The 25,319-nt window shown below is 47.3% G+C and overlaps 1 protein-coding gene across 1 annotated transcript; it reads right to left on the reverse strand.

Moving 5' to 3' along the window:
- Positions 1 to 25,319, reverse strand: LOC142390063 (zinc finger protein PLAGL2-like). The gene is made up of 2 exons (XM_075475412.1): positions 25,189 to 25,319; positions 1 to 7,996 (listed from the first exon to the last, which is right to left on the reverse strand). Exon 2 carries the CDS (start codon positions 7,643 to 7,645, stop codon positions 6,356 to 6,358), a length of 1,290 nt encoding a protein of 429 aa, XP_075331527.1. The 5' UTR covers positions 7,646 to 7,996; positions 25,189 to 25,319; the 3' UTR covers positions 1 to 6,355.

Below are 25,319 nucleotides of genomic sequence, written 5' to 3' on the forward strand. Positions count from 1 at the left end.
TAAATCTAAAACATTTATTTATTTTGTATTACTTAATCATCAGACAATGGAAAAATGACAACTCTTCTTTTTCACCGTCTTCTAGTCTACTGAATAATACAAATACCTAAAGCAAAACTTGTCTATGTTAAAGGTGGTCAAACCTGCACCCAGTGGTTCTCTGAGCCCACCTGAATGCAGGGAACTACAGTGCTGAACAATGAAATGAAAACCAGTTTGTGTCCTGTTGTACCTCTTTGTATTCAGTCTGAAGTGCCTCAACTTGAGTGGAACATCATCGTGCAGATATACTGTTTCATGTACAAACAAAGCAACAGTACAAATGTATTAACAGGAAATGTTACTGAGCCGAAGTTCCTGAAAAAAACTCCTGCTATTGGATGGAAAATCGCTGTCCATCCTTGCTGAATATATTCATGAAAACTTGGTAAAACACTCAATAAGTGAACAATTAAGGCTGTATGGTTTAGGCTCAGATACGGTGGTTGTTGTAGTTTCAGGGAAAGAATATGGACATCTGGTTACTTTTTAAGCCTTTTTTATCCAGACATCAGCAGCCAATAAGAAATGTGAGCTTGGGCCCATGTCCTCTTCTCGTGTGGGCATTAAGCCCCAAACATTGTGTTCCACAACCATGTCTGAAGAAGACTAATGCTTAAAGGATCGGAATAAAAGATTCTTTCATAGTGCTGTACTCTTTGTGGGAAGGACAGCATTTATCAGACACATCAAAACTTTAGTTTCAGTCAAAATACTAAAAGCAAAATCTCTTCTACTGGGATCAACAACTATTTCCTATTTAAACAGCAGGAAAATAGATTTCAAATGGTTCCTAATAGTGTTGATTTCAGGTTAGACTGAGGCACAAACCAATAAAGAGAGTTTGAGACTGAGGAAAAACAGGCACAACAGTATAAATGCAGTGTTTACTGGCAGACAATGGAGACCTGATGCAGTCAGCACCATTCAGATATGAGATTACCTCAATAAAAAATAGACAACAAACTATGGATCTACACTACACGTGCTTGTTCTGACAAAAATAAAACTCTACACAGATATTCCTCTGTAGTTAGGTGGACAGTCTCCTGTCTCTTCTGAGGTAGTAAATAAGTAGAAATAGAATTAAAACGCGAGTATAGAGATCAAAGAATTCTACCAGTATAAAGGAGCTGTGTCTGTTTCTTCAAAGAAGAGAGACTGTATCAACATAAAGGTACCAGTCAGAAGTAGGAACAAATGCTCACTTCACTTTATAGAGCAATGAGAACATCCAAACGAGAAAATAAAAGGCTAGACACGTGTTGATTCTTTGCTTTTGATGACAGCTGTGCACACTCAGCATTTTCCCAACCAGTTTCATAGGGTGACCCCCCGGAATGGTTTCACTTGGCACGTTTGTCTTCATGAATAAAGTTCTGAGGTTGAAATTCTTTTCATCTCACGAAGACCGTCAGCTGTGTTGGAATGCAGTGATAGCGGCCCAATCTAACAACTGCTGTAACCCCCGTCACATCAACAACCGCTCAACTAAAGGCTCGTGTATACTTCGCAGCAGTGTGTCGCAGTGAGCTTGTCGCAGACACGACGCAGTTATTTTTGATTTATGCCTTGAAGCGCTGTCTGCGCTATGTTAATCCCACGCCACAACGCAAGAGGGACAATCACGAACAAGCTAGGATTGTGGGTGTTACGGTTACGGAGGTCATTCAACAACAATGGCGACTGGACGAATGCGCACTTTGATTGAGATGCAGCTGATCGATCTAGAAATAGAAGAAATATTGCTACTACTGGAGCTGGCAGAGAGGCGAAAGAAGCGTCACGGTTAGCACGGTTAGCGTCAGCCGGTTAGCAAACCGGAAATACGCATAGTGTAGAGCGGATGTAGAGTTGACCAATCAGAGGCCTCCTCTCTCTCCTCCCTGCGGCGATATCTGCGGCACTGTCTGCGGTGAGTTACAATTTGGGGAGGTGCACCAGAGTGTCTGCGTAAGGGGGGGGGCATGTCTGCGTTAACTGCGACACACACGCAGACGACCTGGTTTCCGACCATAAATCAGCCTTAAGACTTACAACACTCCAGCATTAGTGGGTCATGAAGATCTGTTAGGTGAAAAACCCCAACTGGGAATCAGGCCTTCAGACTTGGATTAAGCTAAACTACTGTGGAAAAAACACCACTTGGACCAAGAAATACAAGGAAGAGACATTGGACCAGTGGAAAGCTGCACTTTGGTTTGGGGACTTTCTGAGCCAGATGAGTTCAGCCTGTGAGGTTCCCTCTCTGAAGCATGGAGCAGGAGGTATGATGCTGTGGGGGTGCTCTGTGGGCTCTGTTTAACCCAGAAGGGTGGAGGACTGCTGCATCACATGACCTCCACAGTCACCTGACCTAAACCCAGCTGAGACTCATATCTGGGAACTCCTTTAAAACAGTTGGAGAACCTTTCAGGTGACAGCCTCATGAAGCTGAGGACAGAATGCAGAAGTGTGTGAAGCTGCTCATCAAAGCAAAGGCGGGCTAAAATGGAAAATATGAAACGGGTCAATCCTTTCTTTACAACTAACAATAACTGTGTTATCTTATAGTTTGGATGCACCATAGAAGCTATCCATGGACAGGTGTGTCCACACTTTTGGCTGGTAGTGTACAAATCCCCAACTCCACCTGTAAAAACTGCCTGTAATAATTTTGCATAAAAATATATGACAAGGTAGAGGTAGACAGTTTTTAATTAGAGCCTCACAGATTTTCACATATATTAATAAATACATATAAGTGTCCATGTAGAAACATGGACACATATATGTATACATAAGCACATTAAAAATGAATGGGTAGGTGTATTCATATGTATATACACACACACACATGCACACACCCACACACACACACACACACACACCCACCACTGCTTGCACAGTTCTAACGTGTACTGTGCTACATGTGCTGCAAACAGTGCTGAGAGTACTGTAAACGAGTCAGAGCCGCTCTGCTGGACAGACGATGTGCTTACAACCATTTCAATCAACCAAAGCACCATTTTCAGCAATATGTTCAGCATTATGTTCAGCATGAAATCAAAAATAACAGCGGCTAGAATGGTGCAGCATGGATGCTGATACCTTAAGATCAGCTGCCCCATGTATTGGTTGGGCTCTAGTTTGAATTATGTCAGCATCTGCCAACAAAGAGCTATATGTCATAAAATCCAACTTTATAGTTCCAATCTAGTAAAAATTCCAAAATAACTAGAGGAATACAGATAAAAACGACAGCCACAATGACTTGTGTTGGTGAGGTACAGATCAAATGAATCCTTTTAGAAAAGTCTTAAGTGCTTCAACTCGGTCAAGAGATTGGACACTCTTAGAGAGGCACAACAGTAGCATTTTAAGACATTGGTGCGACACTTTGATACTTGTTACAATGCTAACAAACAAGTCCTTCAACAAGGAGTCCATGGAATTAGGGCTTCAATGAGAACAGAATCTCTTTTCAGTATCACATCACTGTACACACACAGCCAGAGCATGCAACCATCTCCACCTGACCAGCTTCGGAGGTGTGCCATTACTGGCACTGTTCTTAAGAATCCAGCAGTTTTGACACACTGCAGTGTAACACTGTTAAAGGAATGCTGGATCTCAACAGAACAACTGCTTCACACCTGCTTCCCTCCTGGCCTTCCGGACCCCTGACCAAGTCAGAACATGGGGAGTGGGGGGGGTTGCTTAGACCAGAGACACTTCCAGCATTGGGGAAAATGGGTGCTCAACACAAAACTAAAGGATGTAGGAGCTCATTCTGACATGAATCTGCAGCTCCAGCACAAAATAAAGTCATATATTCACAGCAGGCAGATGCAGCGGTTCAGTTCGGGGAAAAAATAAAAACAATGGTGTTCCCAAGCCACCACCTAATGTCAAGCTATGTAGAGAGGACTTCCATGAAGCTACAAATGGATCTGGAGCACAGTTGGATAATCACTGGTTCCAGAACGAATGCACACTGATCTACACACTGCAACATGTTATGATGCTGCTGGCTGAATCAGCTTCCCATCTGCACTGCATGCAGCACAAACACTTAACATGCAGACCCCCCAACAGACATGTGGAACCACAACCAGGCCCAACAGGGATCAGAGTTCGCACTGGCTGCTTTTCAGCTGTCACACGGTTATCTGCCTTACACCATAAGCTCTTTTTTCATTTCCTGTTTTATTCTTTAAACGATACTTCTACTTCCACATCCATATTGAACTTGTTTTTGCTGTAATCAAGAACCGGGTTCCTATTGGCACTTACAAGATACCTCACTAATACACCTTCATGGAACTGAGTCGTCCTTCTGTATTAAAGATTCTCCAAACTGACGGCTGAAGCATCACTAATGTTGCTCCATCAGACTGGGAAAAAGTGTGATCCCAGGTGTTGGTTATTTTTTGAGTTGTGTGAAGACTGAATGTGCAGTGCACTGGCCAATGTCAGCAACACACGCCATGTTTTCCCAATCTTTCATACATTTAGCAGGCCCTGTTTTACTAATCTCACACAAGTGCCACAGTTCTGACATTCTAAGCAATCAGAAACTCAATGGGTTCATAAAAGTGAAATGTGTTGTTTGCTTTAGCTACTTCTACACCCAACACACACTGGAACATTCTGCCCAATCTTTGACACTACTTCAGTAACACATTTTACTAGCATGTGCACACTGACAGTCAGTGTTCTTTCCATCCTTACCACATTTTAAAAAGGGACAGACAGCCACCATGAGCTACGTGACCTGGTTAGCAGCATCTCTCTGAAGCCCCATTCAAACAATCCCAGAGGTGTAAGACACTGAGGACGCTGGAGGCAATCACAGCTAACCAGACTATCATGCTGTGTACCAAAAACTGAGACTAAGACAAAACAGTCAGTTTGATCAAAGGAATTCATGAACATTTGTCTGTCTCAAGAGCAACTGCCAGGTCACATGTTTTGGCCTGCAGTGTCTGAACATTTCACATTTTAGTCCACAGACAGCGGTGGAGCAGCTTTCAGCCTAATGTGATCTGGCATTACTTTCACAATGAAAATAAAAGGTAAGTGCAATTTACTCTAATAATCTACATGATACATATAAAAATGAAAAACAGCTGCTAAGTAGCATTCATATCATCATGCTGACATTCCACCTTAAAAAGCAAACAGATGTGAGAAGGCAGTGATGAGAGGCCCCTGCTGGGTCTCCAACAAACAAACATGAACCTGAACACACCGCTCAGATGACTTCCAACTGCCCACCAGAAAATCCACAGCATGCTAGTGCAGGGGTGGGCGGTACTACATGTTACACCTTAAAGGAAACTGGAAGGCCGCTTGGGTTTAAAGAGACAGGAAGAAATAAAACCTTAACCAGCAGCGTGCGCTTGGTGGTTTTTTGATACGTCAAACAGTCACGGTAATTCGTTTCTTCACATGTCAGTGTTGTTTGTTTGGGAGAAAGTGTGCCCCGTCCCTGCTGCCTCCCTTCTCATGCACACCACAGCTGCATCGGGGGGGGGCGCTCAAAGCGAGTTCTCTCCCTGACGGATCTGAAGCCAATGCACTGAAAATACAACAAAGTGATAATGCTCCAGATGTGCCTGACGGCTGGTTGGAAGCATAGCGTGTAGTTCACAGTATCTCTACCGTTAATGAAGTGCAGCCCAACTTTGCAGTTATCCTTATCGATACAGTCATCGACTGTCCTTAAAAACAGATGAGTTAAGTCTAATTTTAATTTCATTAAAAGAGGTTCCATTTACAACACTTAAGAACGGTTGATGATACACTTTTGGTAATTTTCTTTATCTTCATCTGGTGATGCAAGCCTTTTTTGTGCTCACCATCCCAATGTTGTGTACAGAAAGTGCTGCTCAGACTCACTCTGCCTTGTTTTGAACTGTTAGCACATCTTCTACTAACCGCTCTCTGTAAGGCTTGTAATGCTCTAACAGTTTAATAGGAAAAACATATGTCAAGTTAATCACAGTAAAAGTGACCTTTTTTAAGAGACAACACATAACTGTATAATATGATGCAACACTGCAGCATTTTCCAGGATAAGCTGGAGGACTTTCAACATTGAGCAGCTTCTGGGAAGTTTTATGTAGATGAACAGCTGCAAACAGGTTTGATGAAAATAACTCATTTGGTTGTGAGATCATCTACAGTTCCTAAAACATTCAGTTATTTCTTAAATTATGAGGTAATACTGATGAGGTGATTTGTTGTTACACATAGATGCCATCCCGGTGCTTTACCTTTTTCATGTTCAACATGAGTACATATGATGGCAGTGCATGTAGGACAGAGCTGCTTACTGTTGAAAGGCCTGGTAATAGTGAGGTAGGGAGCTGGAAGTGCTCATAGCAGGACTATATGCCTGAGGTAGCTGACTGTGGTTGTGGACAGCAGGGCCTTGTGATACATGAGGCTGTTGGGGCTGGAAGAAAGTGAAAGGCCCTGGGGCCTGGGAGGACAGCCCAGTGGAAGAGGATGGAGAAGTTGTGGTGGTGGTGGTGGTGGCTGCAGGTGGATAGCTCATCACTAACCCTCCCATCCCCATGTGAGGACTATAAGGTGGGAGGCTGAAAGGCAAGAAGCTTAGCAGAGGCCCGAGGTCCATGTTAGTGGTACAAGACAGCTCAGCTGTAGAGATAGCGGGGCTCCTAGACACCAGGTGGGTGTCGCCACCAGCATTCACTCCATCCCCCAAAACCTCCCTCTGAGGAGAGACAGAGGTAGAGGAGTTGACTGCACTCAGGGGAGGTGGGGGAGCACTCTGGAGGTCCAGCAGGAAGCTATCCACATCAGAGCGGGGATATGAGGTAGAGCCGTGCTGGTATCGGGACATGTTGCTGTAGGGCTGCTGCGGTGGAGCTGCTGGGGGCTGCATATGATGATGATGGGGGTGAGAAGGTTGGGGGGACATGTGGTGACCCATGGCCATGCTTGAGGACAATGACCCTTGCATGAGGCCATGAGGGTGGCCAATACCAGAAACGGGATTGGGTATGGGGTAAGAGGTGCACATGTCCCTGCTGAAAGCCTCCATGGGCTCCTTAGAGACTGGGCCCATATCAGAGGTCACTGGGCTGGGCTCCTCTTTAACTGGACAATGGGTTGCAGGAGTCAGAGATGTCACAGGTGTGCTGGGAGTGCACGGTGACATCAACCCCGACTCCTGGGCATGGCTCTTTTTCAAGTGGCGAGTCAGGTGGTCTCTGCGGCCAAAGCGTTGTGCACAGCGTGGGCAAAGGAAGTCCCGGCGTCCAGTGTGCACCACTGCGTGACGGCGTACATCCTTACGAGTGTAAAAACGGCGATCACATCGTTCACATGAGTACTTTCTCTCTCTCACAGGCACATTGGTGTTGCCCTCTGATGAGGGAGGCCTGTCACTATGGTCGCTCAGGTTATCCAAAAGAGAAGGGGACTCCTCTGGGCAGGACAGGCCTGCTGCAGCACTGTGGGAAGCCACCAAGTGGCGTCTGTAACCCAGCTGGGTGTTGTACTGCTTCCCACAATCCTGGCATTGGAAGAGCTGCCTGCTGGCTGGGAGGCTCTCATGCAGCTGGCCTTTCAGATGATCCTGCTGGTTGAACATGGTCTAAAAGGAGGAACAATGATGCTCTGCAGCTGCACAAGGACTCTGGCCAGGAGCCTGAGCAGATATAGACAAGATTCATGAGGACAAACCAGTCTGCAGATCTCTAAACATTATGGTAACCTCAGAGTGCAGAGTTAATGCCAAGAGCCCGTGTCCAGCACTTAATTCCTGTGACAGCAGCTGCCATAACAACCCCAAATGGGCTGCATTGATGAGGAGCTTTAGAAGTACTGACTGGGTTTGTGCGTTTACTGGGAAGAACTTTGCAGTCAGTTTTAGTATTCAGCAGCCCTGAACACTGCAGTAACAGCAGCCGAGTCACTGAGGCAGCTGAACATCTTCACAGACCTGCAAAACAGAGACAACAAAAGACAAACAGTGTCATTCTATGCAAATGATACCTCGCTGCATAAAATAATGCTGTAAGCTATCCATGTTTTATATATTCATTCAGTACTTCAACATGTTATTGGGATTAAAGGAACTGCATTAGGCTGGTTTAAGTCATATTTATCTGATAGATTTCAGTTTGTTCTTGTAAATGAAGAATCTTCCTCACACACCAGAGTAACTCATGGAGTTCCTCAGGGTTCTGTGCTTGGACCGATTCTTTTCACTTTATACATGCTTCCATTATGTAACATTATTAGACAGTGTGGAGGGGGGCGTGGTGCATCAGGTGCAGAGGAGAGGTGGGAAGGGCTCAGGGGACAGGGGGAGGGGAGATGATGGGCACATCTGCACATCATCAGCTAATCATTCTCCCCTTTATCAGTAGCGTGCTGGTCCGGGCGGAGGGGAGGAGAACCAGGAGATGACCTGTCAGTGTGACGACAGGGGAGTGGAGAGTGACGCCTGGAGAAACGACTGAGCATCCTCGTGAGCCGGGTTGACTAGTGAAAATAAAAAGGTTAACTCGCAATAAAGTGGTCCGTATATCTGTTGGGGAACCCACGGTGGCACAAGCCTGCCACAACTGGCGCCCAACGTACCCCTAACAGCATGACAGAGCCACAGCAGCCGGTGACCGCTCTGGCAGAGATGCTGAGGGAAGTGGCCAGGATGAGCCACGACCAGGCCGCTGCGAACAGGCAGCACCTGACGGCTCTGCACGACCAGGCGGAGAGGCAGAAACGCCTGCTGGAGGCGATGCTATCCCAGTCAGAGGCGGGGGCACCGGGGCCCTCACTCGCGGGGATGACTATCCACAAGATGACTGCGGGGGATGACCCGCAGTCTTATATTGACATGTTCGAGGCGACGGCAACGGCGTGTGGCTGGCCCGCGGCGGAGTGGGCGGTACGCTTGCTGCCGCTGTTGTCGGGGGAGGCGCAGACGGCGGCGCTCTGCCTGCCAGCCGCCAGCCGAGGGCGGTTCCGGGAGGTGAAGCGGGCCGTCCTGGATCGGCTTGGCTGCTCCACGGAGGACCATCGGCGGAGGTTCCGGGGGGCAAGGCTGGAGCCAGATGACCGGCCCTTCGTATACGCGCAGCAGATAAAAGACGCGGCAACCAGGTGGCTGCAGCCCGGGGGGTCGGCTGGAGAGGAGCGGATGCTGGAGACGGTCGTGCTGGAGCAATTCACGGAGGGGCTCCCGAGCGGCACCTCGGCCTGGGTGCGGTGCCACCGCCCGGCGGACCTGGCGACGGCCATCACGCTGGCAGAGGACCACCTGGCAGTCCACTCCTATGGCCAAGCAGCGGAGGTCCGCCCGGCGCCTGCGGCCCGTCCCACGCCGGCACCCCGCAGGAGGCCTCCTCAGGCACCCGGGCCTCCAGTCAGCGCGGCCACCCGACCCACCCCGCTTCCCCGCTCTGACCGGCCGTTTCCTTTTTTTTCCTGCCACAGGGCCAGCGCGCTGCGGACCCGGTCCCCGACCCACAGACGGTTCCTCAAGCGACGGTGCAGGAGTGCTGGAGGTGTGGACGGCCCGGACACTTCCGCCGGGAGTGCCCGCTCATGGAGGTCGGCCAGGTGATCCGGGTGGTCGGCCCTGCAGCACCCTCCGCCGGTCCGGGAGGGACGTACAGCGTTCCGGTAAGGATCCAAGGGGGTACACATCAGGCGATGGTGGACTCAGGCTACATGCAGTCCATGGTTCACCAGAATCTGATTCGGCCCGGGGCTTTGATAGAAGCGCGCTGGGTGGAGATTAGATGTGTGCATGGGGATATTCACAAATACCCTGTTGCGTCAGTGGAAATTCGTTATAAGGGGAAAAAGCATAGTGTAAAGGCTGCGGTTAGCTCCCGCCTGGCGCACCCTCTTATTTTGGGTACTGATTGGCCGGGGTTTGATAAGCTAGTGGGGCAGTGTGTGGGGGTGCGCTCACGACCGACAGAGAGATGGGATATGTGCGCAGTGCTCAGTGGTGACGCGAGGTTGTCCGACGCTGCAGACGGGGAGGGGGAGCCGGCGGCGCCTCCACAGGAGGCTCCGCAGGCTCCCGTGTTTAACTCCATGGAAGATTTTCCACTTGAACAGTCTCGTGATGATACTCTACGCTTTGCCTTTGACCAAGTGATACGAATTGATGGTCATATGGTGCGCCCTGACGCAGCGTTAACGTATCCACACTTCTCATTAAGGAAGGACAGGTTGTACAGAGTGAGTCGTGACACTCAGAATGAGGAGATAATTACCCAGTTGCTGGTACCGAAAAGCCGCCGGGAAATGGTTTTCCAGGCGGCTCATTATAACCCGATGGCTGGGCATATGGGGTATGAGAAAACACTGAACCGGGTAATGGCCCGATTCTATTGGCCTGGCATTAGAGCGGACGTTCGCCGCTGGTGTGCGTCCTGCGCTGAATGCCAGTTGGTTAACCAACCGGCCATCCCGAGAGCGCCGTTGCGCCCGCTACCACTGATCGAGGTCCCGTTTGAACGGATCGGGATGGACCTCATCGGGCCATTTTACCGGAGCACACGTGGATATCGATTTGTGTTGGTTCTCGTGGATTATGCAACTCGATATCCAGAGGCAGTGCCGCTGTGCAGCATATCTGCAAAGAGTGTGGCGCAAGCGCTGTTTCAGGTTATCTCCCGAGTCGGGATCCCGAAAGAGATCCTGACTGATCAAGGCACTCAGTTTATGTCACGAACACTGAGGGAACTTTATGGATTATTGGGCATCAAGTCTATTCGAACCAGTGTATACCACCCGCAAACGGACGGCCTCGTCGAGCGCCTGAATAAGACTTTGAAGTCCATGATCCGTAAGTTTGTACACGATGATAAACCAAATTGGGACAAGTGGCTAGATCCTCTGCTGTTTGCAGTGCGCGAGGTTCCCCAGGCCTCCACGGGATTTTCTCCCTTTGAACTGCTGTTTGGCAGGAAACCACGGGGGGTTTTGGACCTGGTAAAAGAAAGCTGGGAGGAAGGTCCGAGCCCCAGCAAAAATGAAGTGCAGTACGTCCTGGACCTGAGAGCAAAACTCCACACACTGGGTCAGTTATCACGCGAGAATTTGCTCCGGGCCCAGGAACGTCAACAGCAGCTGTACAACAGAGGATCGAGGCTGAGACAATTTTCACCGGGAGATAAAGCGCTTGTATTACTCCCATCTTCCAGCTCAAAATTACTCGCCAAGTGGCAAGGGCCCTTCGTGGTCACACGGCGAGTGGGTGACGTTGACTATGAGCTTGTGCGATCGGACAGGGGAGGTGCGACTCAGATTTACCACCTCAACCTCCTTAAGGCATGGAGGGAGGTAGAGTCTGTTTCTCTGGTGACGACAATTGCAGAGAGAGATGAGTTGGGGCCCGAGGTGCCAAAATCGACCAATCCAGCCTCGCTCCTTTGTGAAAACCACCTCTCTCCGTCACAGAAAACAGATGTAGCCAAGTTGCAGCAGCAGTTCGCTGATGTGTTCTCCCCCCTGCCAGGACGCACAAGCCTTATTCAACACCATGTTGAGACTCACCCGGGCGTGACGGTGCGTTCACGGCCCTATCGGTTACCTGAACACAAGAGAAAACTGGTTCAGGCGGAATTGAAAGCTATGTTGGAAATGGGGGTAATAGAAGAGTCCAACAGCGCCTGGTGTAGTCCCATCCTTCTTGGATACAAGAAGGATGGGTCTATTCGGTTCTGTGTGGACTATCGCAAGGTGAATGATGTTTCACGGTTTGACGCCTATCCCATGCCCCGGGTCGACGAGCTCCTGGATCGCCTTGGCACAGCTCGGTTTTTTACGACACTGGATTTGACCAAAGGCTACTGGCAGATTCCTTTGTCTCCAGAGTCCAGGGAAAAAAAATCGGCCTTCTCCACTCCGTACGGATTGTACCAATTTGTTACACTTCCATTCGGGTTGTTCGGGGCCCCAGCCACGTTCCAACGCCTCATGGACCGGGTGCTGCGGCCGCATTCTGCATATGCTGCCGCCTACCTGGATGATGTTATCATCCACAGCAACAGCTGGGCGGAGCATGTGCAGCAGGTGGCTGCGGTGCTCGAGTCACTGAGGCGGGCGGGGCTCACGGCCAACCCGAAGAAGTGTGCAGTTGGACGGAGGGAGGTACGGTATCTGGGGTACCACTTGGGCTGCGGGCAGGTGCGTCCTCAGGTCGACAAGACAGCAGCAATTGCAGCCTGCCCGAGGCCCAAGACAAAAAAGGAGGTGAGGCGGTTTTTGGGGCTGGCTGGCTACTACCGGCGGTTTATTCCCAACTTCGCCGAGCTGACCAGCCCCTTGACCGACCTCACCCGAAAGGGTGCCTCAGATCCGGTCCAGTGGACGGATCTGTGCCAGGTGTCGCTTGAGAGGGTAAAACAGACCCTCTGTGGGGAGCCTCTTCTCCACACCCCTAATTTCTCTCTCCCGTTTACTCTGCAGACTGATGCATCGAACAGGGGGATGGGGGCCGTGCTGTCCCAGCAGGTGCGGGGCGTCGACCGCCCGGTACTCTACATCAGCCGGAAACTGTCCGAGAGGGAGGCCAGGTACAGCACCGTGGAGAAGGAGTGCCTGGCCATCCGGTGGGCGGTCGATGCTCTGCGGTACTACCTGTTGGGGCGGCCATTCACCCTCTGTTCGGACCATGCTCCCCTCCAGTGGCTCCACCGCATGGCTGTAAGGCCAGGTGGTACCTGGCCTTACAGCCATATAAATTCAGGGTGGTCCATAGGCCGGGGACGCAGATGGTCGTGGCCGACTTCCTTTCCCGCTCCCACGAGGAGGAGGGGGGGGGGGGGGGAGTAGGTTAGGCCGGACAGCTCCCCGGCCTAAGTCTGGCGGTGGAGGTATGTGGAGGGGGGCGTGGTGCATCAGGTGCAGAGGAGAGGTGGGAAGGGCTCAGGGGACAGGGGGAGGGGAGATGATGGGCACATCTGCACATCATCAGCTAATCATTCTCCCCTTTATCAGTAGCGTGCTGGTCCGGGCGGAGGGGAGGAGAACCAGGAGATGACCTGTCAGTGTGACGACAGGGGAGTGGAGAGTGACGCCTGGAGAAACGACTGAGCATCCTCGTGAGCCGGGTTGACTAGTGAAAATAAAAAGGTTAACTCGCAATAAAGTGGTCCGTATATCTGTTGGGGAACCCACGGTGGCACAAGCCTGCCACAGACAGCATGGCATAAATTTCCATTGCTATGCTGATGATATTCAGCTGTACTTATCTATGAAACCAGATGAAACCAATAAGTTGGTCAGACTACAAGCATGTCTTAATTGGGGTCACCGCTCGTGTGGTTGACCGGCCGGCTCGTAGAGCAGCTTTGTATGGGTTTTATTCATTTTTAAAACGCTATCTGTTTTTCTAGTTATTTGCCAGTGACTCTTCATCTGTGCACTTTGCCCAAGGTATTGTGTCCCTTTCTTCTCTTCTCCCTTTTTTTTAAATCCGTTTTGTCTACGTGCCGGTTAGCGCCTGCTATTAGCCACCCTCCTACTTGTCGGCTAGAACTAGCGATTGCCTCTCTGATATCACTGCGACTCTGGACTCTTTTACCGTCTTTTTGTGGAATATCCTCACCGCCTCATGGATATTCAAGGACCTGTTATGGCAATACTACTGCTGCACTTTTTTTCTTTTATGGATAGTAGTACCAACGGCAGGGACCAATCTCCCGTTTGGACATCGAATCACTTACTCCAGAGACACTCTGCTTCAGCTCGCCGGACACTGTCAATATACCGCCACCACATGACAGTGATAACATGCTGCATATTGATGGTTTTGGCACCCCTCTCAGACTTGACCGGGACAGTGAGCTAACCGGCAAACAACATGGCGGCGGTGTTTGTCTTTATGTAAACACTCGCTGGTGCTCGACTTTTACAGTGAGAGAGAAACTGTGCAACATGGACATTGAGATGCTGGCTGTCTCCCTCCGCCCCTTCTATTTACCTCGAGAATTCCCACAGCTTTTTGTCATTTTAGTGTATATCCACCCTAAAGCTTATGCTGACAATGACACTAAACACATTCTGTCTACACTCAACAAGCTAGAATACATCTCACCAGACGCACCCAAATTCATCCTAGGTGATTTTAACCAGTACTCCCCTGGGAGAGCCCTTAAAGGCTTTCTTAGTATGTTACGTGCAGTTCTGTTCCAGAAGGATATAGATCTGTCCCACTACCCCCTCTGGGCTCTGCTGACCACCTCACTATCCTACTCATTCCAGCATACATCCCTATCATAGGGAGTGCTTAAAAAGTAGTTTGCAGGGTAAAGCAGTGGACCAAAGAGAGCATTTCAGCCATCCAAGCGTGTTTTGAGACCACAATCTGGAATAACCTCTTTACCCCCTCCAGCAACTTAAATGAACAGGTTGACACTTTCTCCTCATATGTGACATTCTGTGTGGATAGCATTATCCCCTCTAAATCTGTCACTATCGTGCCATTAACTCTTTCGGTGCCATTGACGTCTATAGACGTCAATTTAAAAAAAAACGCTGACTGCCAAAGACGTCTATAGACGTCAATTGCGTTTTTTAACGGAGCGGGCTGGGGGACAATCTAGCGGAGTTTGTCACTAAATCTTAGGCTTGTAAACACTAAACAGAGAATATACTGGCAAAATTACCCGCAAGGTGGCAGCAGTGCCACTATGCACAAAAAAAGAAAAAGCGTGTTTTCTCCGTTTTTTGGGTCAAACAGCTGTTTTTGGTGAAACCAACCTATGTTCTACTGTCTATTACTAAAGGACTGAAAATGGTAGAAACAAACTTTTTTTTCTTGATGAAATAAGAGAGTCTACTCTTTCGTTTGGTAATTTCGGTGTGTACATAGTCATAAGACACACTTTTCTGTGGGTCTTGGAAAATCAGTCAAAATACTGTAAATCACTTGGCAGTATGGGTGTCTCTGAACTGAAAATGGCTGGCAGCCAATGAGTTAAAGCTGCCACGCTACAATATAAGATCAAGGTGGAGCAAAAATTCACACAGGGGGATCTCCACTCGGCTTGACAGGGCCTCAAAAATATGGCTGCTGTTAACATCACCGCCACCCACCAAAACATCATTCAGGTGGACAATAGCAGCCGTACATCTCTACCGAATGACCTCCACTCCTTCTTCACCTGGTTTGAGAAGGACAACACCATACAAACTGATGAAGCTAAAAAAAAAAAAACACTCCAGCCCAAAGACTCTGCCTTTACCTTCACCACAGAGGATGTGGTGAGAGTAGGGATGTCCCGTCGATGCCACCATTCTAAAAACATATGGTACTCGTTTTTCTGATTTTGGTTAAGTCATGTTAACGTTCACTTTGCGGCCAAATTCACACCCATTGTTCCAGGGCTGTAGTACTCGAGTCCGGTCTTGGACTCGAGTCCGGATTCGAGACCGTTTTTTTATGGTCTCGGACTCGCTGGTATTTGACTTGGACTTGTCTCGTCTCGGCCACTGGTCTTGCCAAATATGGTTCTTGGTCTCGACCGAGTCCAGGCGTCTTTATTTTGTTACAATATTCAAGGGAAAAGTAACCACTTGATAACCAATCACACACCAGTTTATTTTCACGAGCCCTGCATCTGAGCCTTGCCAACGTTCTTTTATCGTTATCGTTCATTTATTGATTCACACACACACACAGTGAGAAGATGTCGGCCAATTCCGCTTTAGTGAAATTTGGTTTTACTAATCACAAAGAATTTCTCAGCACATCACTGAAAAAAAACACAGGGCAGATTGCAGATTCTGCAAATCGACTATCTGGGACGACTTCAAACTTCATGAGACACCTGCAGAGGCATCATTCATCTCGGTAAGTTAACTGCAGAGCTAGGCGGTGCTTAGACTCATAGGCTAGGCTATGTGTTATGCATTAGCTAACAAAGCGGAGGATAAGCCAAGGTAATGTGTTTTTGGACATAGTTATCATCACTCACTGTCCGTCTGGTATTACTGGTTTCATGAGATATAAAAAAATGAAACGATTGTGAATATGGAATAAGCGATTGGTTGTCGTGAATTACATTTGTGGTTGTGTGATACTGTACTTGTGTTACAAAGGGTAGCAGCTACACAAACGCTTGAGCGTTTACGTTAACTTTATACTGTCATGCATACAACTTGTTCTTTTCTGTCCTGGACTCGGTCTTGACTCGGACTCGAGTCTTTTGGACTCGGTCTTGTCTTGGACTTGAACCTATTTGGACTCGGTCTTGACTTAGTCTCGACCGGTCCTGGTCTTGGACTTGTCTTGGACTCGACAAAGGTGGTCTTGACTACAGCCCTGCATTGTTCTCAGTTGAACGAACTCCCCATCGCATAGATATGAAACGCATATCACAAGAAACAGCGGAAACAGGGCTTTGCAAAGAGTATCTGTACATGCCGAAATAATCACGTTATGAAGACAACAAACAAACAGAACAAAGTTATGTCTTTGCAAAGTACGGCTGAATAAGTTGCAAAGTCCCCGTCACTACACAATGCCCCAGATATCAAAATAAACAGCAGAACGCACCCTTTCCGGAAGTATTCCTTGTTTCTCTGTGACAACGCGAGTTCTCCGGTTTTGAAATGGATCAAATAATGTATCTGCTTACATTGCAAAGACTAAAGTTTTGTTCAAAAGACGTGCGCAGATCGCCTGTGCGCCAGTAAGCTAAAGCTACAGTGCACATGCGCGATAGGCACTAAGAAGATATTTGTTCAAATTACTAAGTCAACCACTATCATGGTTCTGATATTGCCTAATTCCAATTCAAATGGATGAAATGTTAATAGTGGTTTATTTTCATTTATGACTTGAACACTACATGCCACTGTTGTTTTTTGTAATGTTCAAATGTTTTTAATAAATTAGTATGTTGAAGTGTGGATTTTATTGTTTGTTTTTGTTTTTTACCGTGGTATCAAATTGGGTATCGAAAATCATGGAATTTCACTGGTATCGATTACTAAATGTCTGGTATCGTGATATCCCTAGGTAAGAGCCCTCAGGAGAACCAAAGAGACCAGCTCTCCTGGACCAGACAACATCAGCGGCCGTGCTCTGAGGTACTTTTTTATGGATTCTGAATCTTTACATTGTAATGCACATTCTGTGTGATTTTTGTAATTATGTGATGAACAGAACTGACATAGGTGGCAGTCAAAAACTGGTGTCATCATCTGGACATTTTGATCATTACGTCAATGGCTTTGCGTCAACTCAAGAACAATTGTGATAACGCCGCATTGATTGTTGTGCATTTCCGCATTTTGTCCAATCGCACGTGTCGGTTTCCAGAGGGTGGCGGTAAAGTAACATAAACAAACAACAAGAAGGAGAAGAAGACACGCGACAAGTCTAAGGAGGCGGTCTTATGAACAGGTTAGCTTTGCAACATGCGACACGACGCAAATCCTCTGACCCGGATATGTAAGTATCTAAAGTGCCACAGGCTGAAAGAGCGCACGTTTCACAAAGCCCCGAGATCTCAGTTTGTTGTTGATTTTGGTGGATACCCGCCTTGGTTTAGCTAAGGATAGCTCGCTAATGGCGGCACCTAGAGACACGCAGTTTTGACCCACAAAGAGTTTAAAGTCTCAGCTTTCAAACGAGCCATAACATGTTTCAGTGGCCCTATCACATAATATGCTGTGACTGTACAAAAAACGTGAAAAAATGGTTTAGAACGCTGGGATTCTACGACATAATTCCGTAAACACCGCCGGTATTCAATGTGTTAATATAAGTGTTTCTTGATGTAGGAAAGGCTCCAAAGTTGAGATTTGTTACGTTTATAGATGTATTGTGTTGGTCAGTTCAGAGCGGAGCGGCCCCCTGCTGGTCATGTAGCGTAACTGTCGGTGCTCGGTTAGAACAGGTGTGTGCTCTGATGAGTCGACAGAGGGAAGATCGAGCTGTTGATTAATGTCCCGGCAAGTGGTGTGTGCGTAAATGAAACGTGAGTATGGCTGTATATATTGTTTATGTAATGTATTCAGGTTGCTGCAGCCGTAGCTTCTGTTGCTTTGATGTGTAGTATATGCTATATTCTACATGATTTTTTATGAATTTTTATGTTGTAGAGTTGTGAATTTATTTTATCAATGGAGAAATTGAGCAGCCTTGCTTTGTTGTCTACAGTAGTAGATCAACCCTCATCTTACTTTGAAGCTCCCAGATCAAGGAAGTGACGTCGACGCAGCTTTAGCAGCAGAGAAGCTATTAGGCTTGTGTTGATAATAATAAACTCCTGGACTATGTACAAACTTCAAAATGCATCGTTTTGTGAGTACAGACCATATTTGTACTACTGTAGAAGTTTGGTGTCATGGCATGTGATTTTAGTGTGGTAATTTTGGAGATACTGCCAGGTTCCATTAGCGCTTGTACTAAGCTATTAGGGATAACTCAGTAACTCAGCTGATGTTCAGCCAAGATCGAAAAAACTTCGGGTGGGCTACTTGGCTGGATGTCACGGTTCAAATGACCCTAGGGTGAATCTACTCCGAACTATCACTTTAAGTTGGTGTTCTGGCCGGCACCCCAGTGTGAACTTTGAGTTAACCCCTGAACTAACGCCTGATATAATTTAGCCCAGTGTCTTCACTACACTTGAACTTCATAGAAGATTACGCGCTGTTGCCCTGTTTGTCCCTGCACGGCACCTGTCTCACAGTGCCTCGCGCGGCTCAATCAGTGGTAGTTCAGTGAGTCGAGTTCAGTTGAGTTTAGGCCCTTCCCATGTCACGTAACGTAGCCGGTAGCTAGCTATATCTTAACCGTAGCTAGTTCAACTTTGCAGTCCAGTCATGGCGTCGGGCTCGGATACCGGTATACGGTTTGTTGGAGCTGGGCGAAAACAATGCCTGGATGTATGGAGCCATTTTGTTTACAACGCGAAGGACAACAAAACAACCTGCATGATAATGATTGATCATGCCGCCGTGTGTGGAGAAGTTCTATTATGTACAGTGTTGACTAAAATGACTAAAATGACTAAAATTTGACTAAGACTAAAATTGATTTTTGACATTGTGACTAAGACTAAGACTAAATTTTAAAAAAGCTGATGAAATTAATACTGGTCTCGGTGACAAATGATTTTTTTTAAATTGAATTGAATAAAAACAAAGACCTGGATGACTCAGAACTTTCTGCTTCTAAATTCAGACAAACTGAAGTCGTTATCTTTGGACCTGAGCGCTTCAGGGAGAAATTGTCTAGCTATATAGTTACTCTAGATGGTATTTCCTTGGCTTCTAGTTCTACAGTGAGGAACCTTGGAGTTATTTTTGACCAGAACTTATCATTTGACTCGCATATAAAACAGGTTTCTAGGACTGCCTTCTTTCATCTTCGTAATATTGTTAAAATCAGGAACATCCTGTCTCAGAGTGATGCAGAAAAACTGCTCCATGCATTTGTTACTTCAGGATTGGACTACTGTAATTCTTTACTATTGGGCTGTCCCACATATTCCCGCAGAGATCATATTTCTCCAGTTTTAGCTTCTCTTCATTGGCTCCCTGTTAAATTCAGAATAGAATTTAAGATTCAGCTTCTCAAATTTTTCTCCTGCAAACATTAGCGCCAGCTAGTGGTAGCTAGTGTTAGCCTGCTACATTAGCTCCTGGCTTCCTTGCGCAGTGTACATCTTCCGTAAACTATAAGTATTTTAGCTAATTGTGTGTCACATTATGGAAATATAGTGCACTATATGGTGAATGACAGGTTTCATGAGAAATTTCGAACAGCACTGCAAAACTCACAATGTATTCAACAAGGGGACAATGCAAAAACAACCGTGACCTTTCACCTGCTGCTGAAGTTACCTAATGTTAGTGTGATGTTAATTGGGAAACTGAAACACTTGTCAATGAGCCTCTGCTGGCTGGAATAATTGAATTAATGTGTCAAATGTTGAGAGCAGAAACAAGAGTTTAGGCTGAGTTATACTTCTTTTAACTGCCCTTGCGCTTGCGTCTTGCGCGTATGTTAATGGCTCGAGACGTTTATACTTCATTTTGCTTTGTCGGCGGTTGCGTGTGCTGCGTGGCGATTCACCGCCAGGACAGTAGGTGGAGTAGCGGGTTTTTTCAATGACAAGCCTACTACGATGAAAGGAAATTCACCGCCAGGACCTCTTCGAGTGGATTCATGCTTCTACTTCTTGTAAATAGCCGGTATTTTGTCAGATTTTCAACACCTTGGGGGTCTAAACGACTACTTTCTCGCCTGAAAATGTTTCAAATGTTGCTAAAGTTATATATTTACAGAGTTTATAGCTTAAGGGAAATCAGCTTTTCAGGCTGGCTGATTTGGGCTCGGACAGGAGTGAAGTGCACTGTGTGTAAACGCTCTGCATGCTGTCAGATCGATGAGTGCCGTTTTCAAGTAGTAGGCGGTTTCGAACACAGCCAGTGGCTTGTGCTTTCGTCTTGCATAAAGTTAAGAAAATTGAGGTGACACACGCAAGCACGCAAGGGGGGGCTTGCAACCGCGCAAGGGCTTGCGTTGCGTCTTGCGTCTTGCGTTGCGTCTTGCGTTACCGACTATAAACCAGGCTTTAGAAGTAAGGTTTTACAGCCCCAATCCCAAAAGAGTTGGAATGCTGTGGGAGAAGTAAATGTAAAACAGAGGGCAATCAATAATACATCTCATCAACACATATGTTCTTCACAACAGAACATAGAAAATATATCAGATGTTGATGTCAGATGTCGGGACAGTGGCAACAAAATGCTGGAAAAGGTTATTCAGTCAGATTCATGTATCTCTTAAAAAGAATGAAGGCTATTCTGTAAAACCGTTGCTCAGGTCCCTTGGTGACATAAAGGCCCGGATGGCTCTTAACTTCTTAAATTTGAATGAAAAAAGACGGAAGTGATGGTTTTTGGTCGCACCACTGAGACCCCCCTGTGGGATCTGGGTAGCCAGCTATTACCAGCCTGGGGGTTAAAGTGGACGCCGATCTGACAGTCAGATCAGGGCAGTCATCAAATCAAGCTTTTTCTGTCTAGGCAGTATTGAGACAGTAATCTACACCTTTGTTACAACTCGGCTGAATTACTGTAATGCACTTTATATTGGGGTAAGTGTTTCCTCCATTACTCGGCTTCAAATGGTCCAAAATGCTGCTGCACATCTTTTAACTGACACGTGCAAATATGAGCACATTTCCCCCATTTTTGCCTCGCTCCACTGGCTGCCAAACATTTCAGGATTCATTTTAAAATCCTTTTATTTGCTTTTAAAGCTCTTAATGGTCTTGCCCCACCCTACCTCTCTGAGCTGCTTTTCCCTTATCCAGAGGACGTCTTCTCCAGTGAAGGCCTTGCATATTTCAGCAGGACAAAGTTAAACCATGCTGTTAAAAGAAGAGGGGATGCTACACAGTGGGAAACATGGACCTATCCTAACTTTCTGTACATGTAGATGTATTCAATTAAATCCAAGATGAGCTGAGTTTTTATTGCTTTTTTTAAAAAGCAGAAAGTCTCACTTTCAATATTTGATTAGTTTTCTATGATCAAATGTGAATAACATATTGGTTTATAAGATTTGTAAATTGTTACATTTGTTTTTTATTTACATTTTCCACAGCGTTCCTACTGCTTTTTAGAATTGAGGTTTTTAAAGTTATCATTTCATTTGATCAATGTCAACTGATTTGAGACCTGCAGTTTGTGATCATTTACAGCATCAATGTTTTATCAAACGTGGCAGAGGTGATAACGATGGTACCATGAATGTTGTTACATTCAAACCCACAACAATGACTGTCAGATCACAAATGCACTCTAAATAAAGTAGGTTATGAACTAAAAACATTGCTTTCTAATCACACTTTCATTTTGAGCAGTCTGAAGGTACGTATTGAATAGATAAACAACTGCTCAGATGACCGTGTCTCAGTAATCCATGACGGTTAAGAAATTCATTAATTATGAACTGAGGCAAACTGGCGCCCTGGTGGCAGCCTGCTGCGTTAGCTCTGCACACTTTTTTTTTAAAACAGTTTTCTATTCTGGCTTAGATGATGTGCTGCTGGAATGACCTCTGCAGGTAACGCAACTTTTTTATTTATTACATTTTTTTAAATGACGCGTAATCAAGGCAATATGACAGTTATTAGCCTGTTGGAGCAGCTAACTGAGCTTTCCAAAGTTCAAGTAATGCCCGGAATAAGACATGAGTTGAAGATGAGACATCTAGGATGCACAGCAGCAACAAAACACATTAAAAGAAGAAGTTTGAACCATTTCTTCCCTTGATCATCATGGGAAATATAAAATCACTGGCAGATGAAAAAGCTTGGAGCCCTGATGTGGACACAGCAGGAATATCAGGCAGAGACCTGGCTGCAGGAACAGCTCTAACAGCTCTCTGCTCAGCTTTAAAGCCTGGTTTATAGTCCGCAACGCAAGCCCTTGCGCGGTTGCAAGCCCCCCCTTGCGTGCTTGCGTGTGTCACCTCAATTTTTTAAACTTCACGCAAGACGCGAGCAGAGCTATAGAGTAGCCACTCTGGACGCGAGCACAAGCCACTATCTACATCACATCCGGCGGCGTGTTCATCTTCCGGTTTCATCCCCTAATAAAAGACCGCTGTTTTCAAACGCCAAGGTAGAAAGCGAAGAAGAAGAAGAAGCATGAATCCCATAGACATAATATATATATAATATATTATATCTATGATGAATCCACTCGAAGAGAGACTTGCCGAAGAGGTCCTGGCGGTGAATTTCCTTTCATCGTAGTAGGCTTGTCATTGAAAAAACCCGCTACTCCACCTACTGTCCTGGCGGTGAATCGCCACGCAGCACACGCAAGCGCCGGCAAAGCTAAATGAAGCATAAACGTCTCGAGCCATTAACGCAAGCGCAAGACGCAAGCGCAAGGGCAGTTAAAAGAAGTATAACTCAGCCTTAAGACTATCCGGGCAGACAGAGACTGCAGACAGAGCGCTAACAGGAAAGGAGGAGGATCACAGAGCTGGTTAACAACAGATGCTGTAATCCTGGACCTGGCTGCAGGAACAGCTCTAACAGCTCTCTGCTCAGTTTTAAGACTATCCGGGCAGACAGAGACTGCAGACAGAGCGCTAACAGGAAAGGAGGATCACAGAGCTGGTTAACAACAGATGCTGTAATCCTGGACCTGGCTGCAGGAACAGCTCTAACAGCTCTCTGCTCAGCTTTAAGACTATCCGGGCAGACAGAGACTGCAGACAGAGCGCTAACAGGAAAGGAGGATCACAGAGCTGGTTAACAACAGATGCTGTAATCCTGGACATGTCACTGAGAAGGAGCGTCTCTGCACCCCAGATGTTGAACAGCTGGCTGTGAGCTTCTGTCCATGTTGTCTGCTGAGAGAGTTCACCTGCTGACGCTGTGTGTGACATCATCAGCTGAGTTGTTGCTAAGCTACAGAAACAACAGCCCAACCCACTGATGGAGACCTCTGAAGGTTTCTACCTCTCTGCTAACTGTCCACATGTTTGGCAGCTGGTTTATGTCTTATAATTGGCTTTGATATCTATCCATAGCAGTAGCATACCTTTAATAGTTATTTGGACTGCATTTTCAGCATCTAAAGTATTATTTCACTTAATTGAATGAAGTAGTTCATTTTTAAAGTGTGAACTTCAACAACACTGGTTCATCCCTTGAGTTTTATGCTTGAATGATTCATAGGTCAGAGTTAAGTGACAAAACAAAACCTCTTTCCTCTGAGAGTGCTGGGTACAAGGAGTGGACCAGCACCAACAGGACTGGATCAGCACCACTAACAGGACTGGACCAGCACCACCAACAGGACTGGATCAGCACCACTAACAGGACTGGACCAGCACCACTAACAGGACTGGACCAGCACCACTAACAGGACTGGATCAGCAGCACCAACAGGACTGGACCAGCACCACCAACAGGACTGGACCAGCACCACCAACAGGACTGGACCAGCACCACTAACAGGACTGAATCAACACCACTAACAGGACTGGACCAGCACCACCAACAGGACTGGACCAACACCACTAACAGGACTGGACCAGCACCACCAACAGGACTGGATCAGCACCAACAGGACTGGATCAGCAGCACTAACAGGACTGGACCAGCACCACCAACAGGACTGGATCAGCACCAACAGGACTGGACCAGCACCACCAACAGGACTGGATCAGCACCACCAACAGGACTGGATCAGCACCACTAACAGGACTGGACCAGCACCACCAACAGGACTGGACCAGCACCACCAACAGGACTGGATCAGCACCACTAACAGGACTGGACCAGCACCACTAACAGGACTGGATCAGCAGCACCAACAGGACTGGACCAACACCACTAACAGGACTGGACCAGCACCACTAACAGGACTGGATCAGCACCACTAACAGGACTGGACCAGCACCACCAACAGGGCTGGATCAGCACCACCAACAGGGCTGGATCAGCACCACTAACAGGACTGGACCAGCACCACCAACAGGACTGGATCAGCACCAACAGGACTGGACCAGCACCACCAACAGGACTGGATCAGCACCAACAGGACTGGACCAGCACCACTAACAGGACTGGACCAGCACCATGCTCAGGGTCCACATGAGGAAGAATCTGGTTGAACAGATATCATGAAAACTTTGTGTGCAGCGGACAGTGAGGGGGGCTTATAGTGCCCCCTGAGGCTCTCGCGTTGTCATCAGAATAAAGAACTCTTTCCCAACTTAAAGCCGGTCCTTGGACCCGCTGGAACGGAACCGGCTGTCCTGCTGGTACCGCCTGGAATGGCAGCCCGGCCGGAGCTGGTGGGACGGGCCGTCAGCAGGTCGGGCTACACACTGCTAGCCTGCCCTTGTTTACTAAGTAGTTCGGAGGGTGAGGTTCTGTTTGGGACTTTAATAATCCGTTATTACCGCCGCTCAGAAATAAATCGCCCGGATTGTAATGTCGGTGTGAGCGCGGACGCAGTGAGAGCGTTACCGGGGGCCGCACGGTGTCAAAAACAAAAGATGAACGCTTCTCAAGTTGTTTCGGAGTTTGTCTGCGGGAGCAAACTGTTGACTCCGAACTGGCAGGGACCGGCCCCGCTCCGGCCGGCACACAACCCCACACACGCACTTACCGACGGACCCGCGGCCCTGCTCCCGGTCCAGGCTCCTCTCCGGCTCCACATCGACATTTCGGACAAGTTTTAGAGATGTTTCTTGAGTTGGGGCCTGCTGGACTGCTGGGCGCCGCGCTGGAGCCATGCAT

This window comes from Odontesthes bonariensis, chromosome 10, assembly GCF_027942865.1.
Source record: "Odontesthes bonariensis isolate fOdoBon6 chromosome 10, fOdoBon6.hap1, whole genome shotgun sequence".
Lineage (NCBI taxonomy): Eukaryota > Metazoa > Chordata > Actinopteri > Atheriniformes > Atherinopsidae > Odontesthes > Odontesthes bonariensis.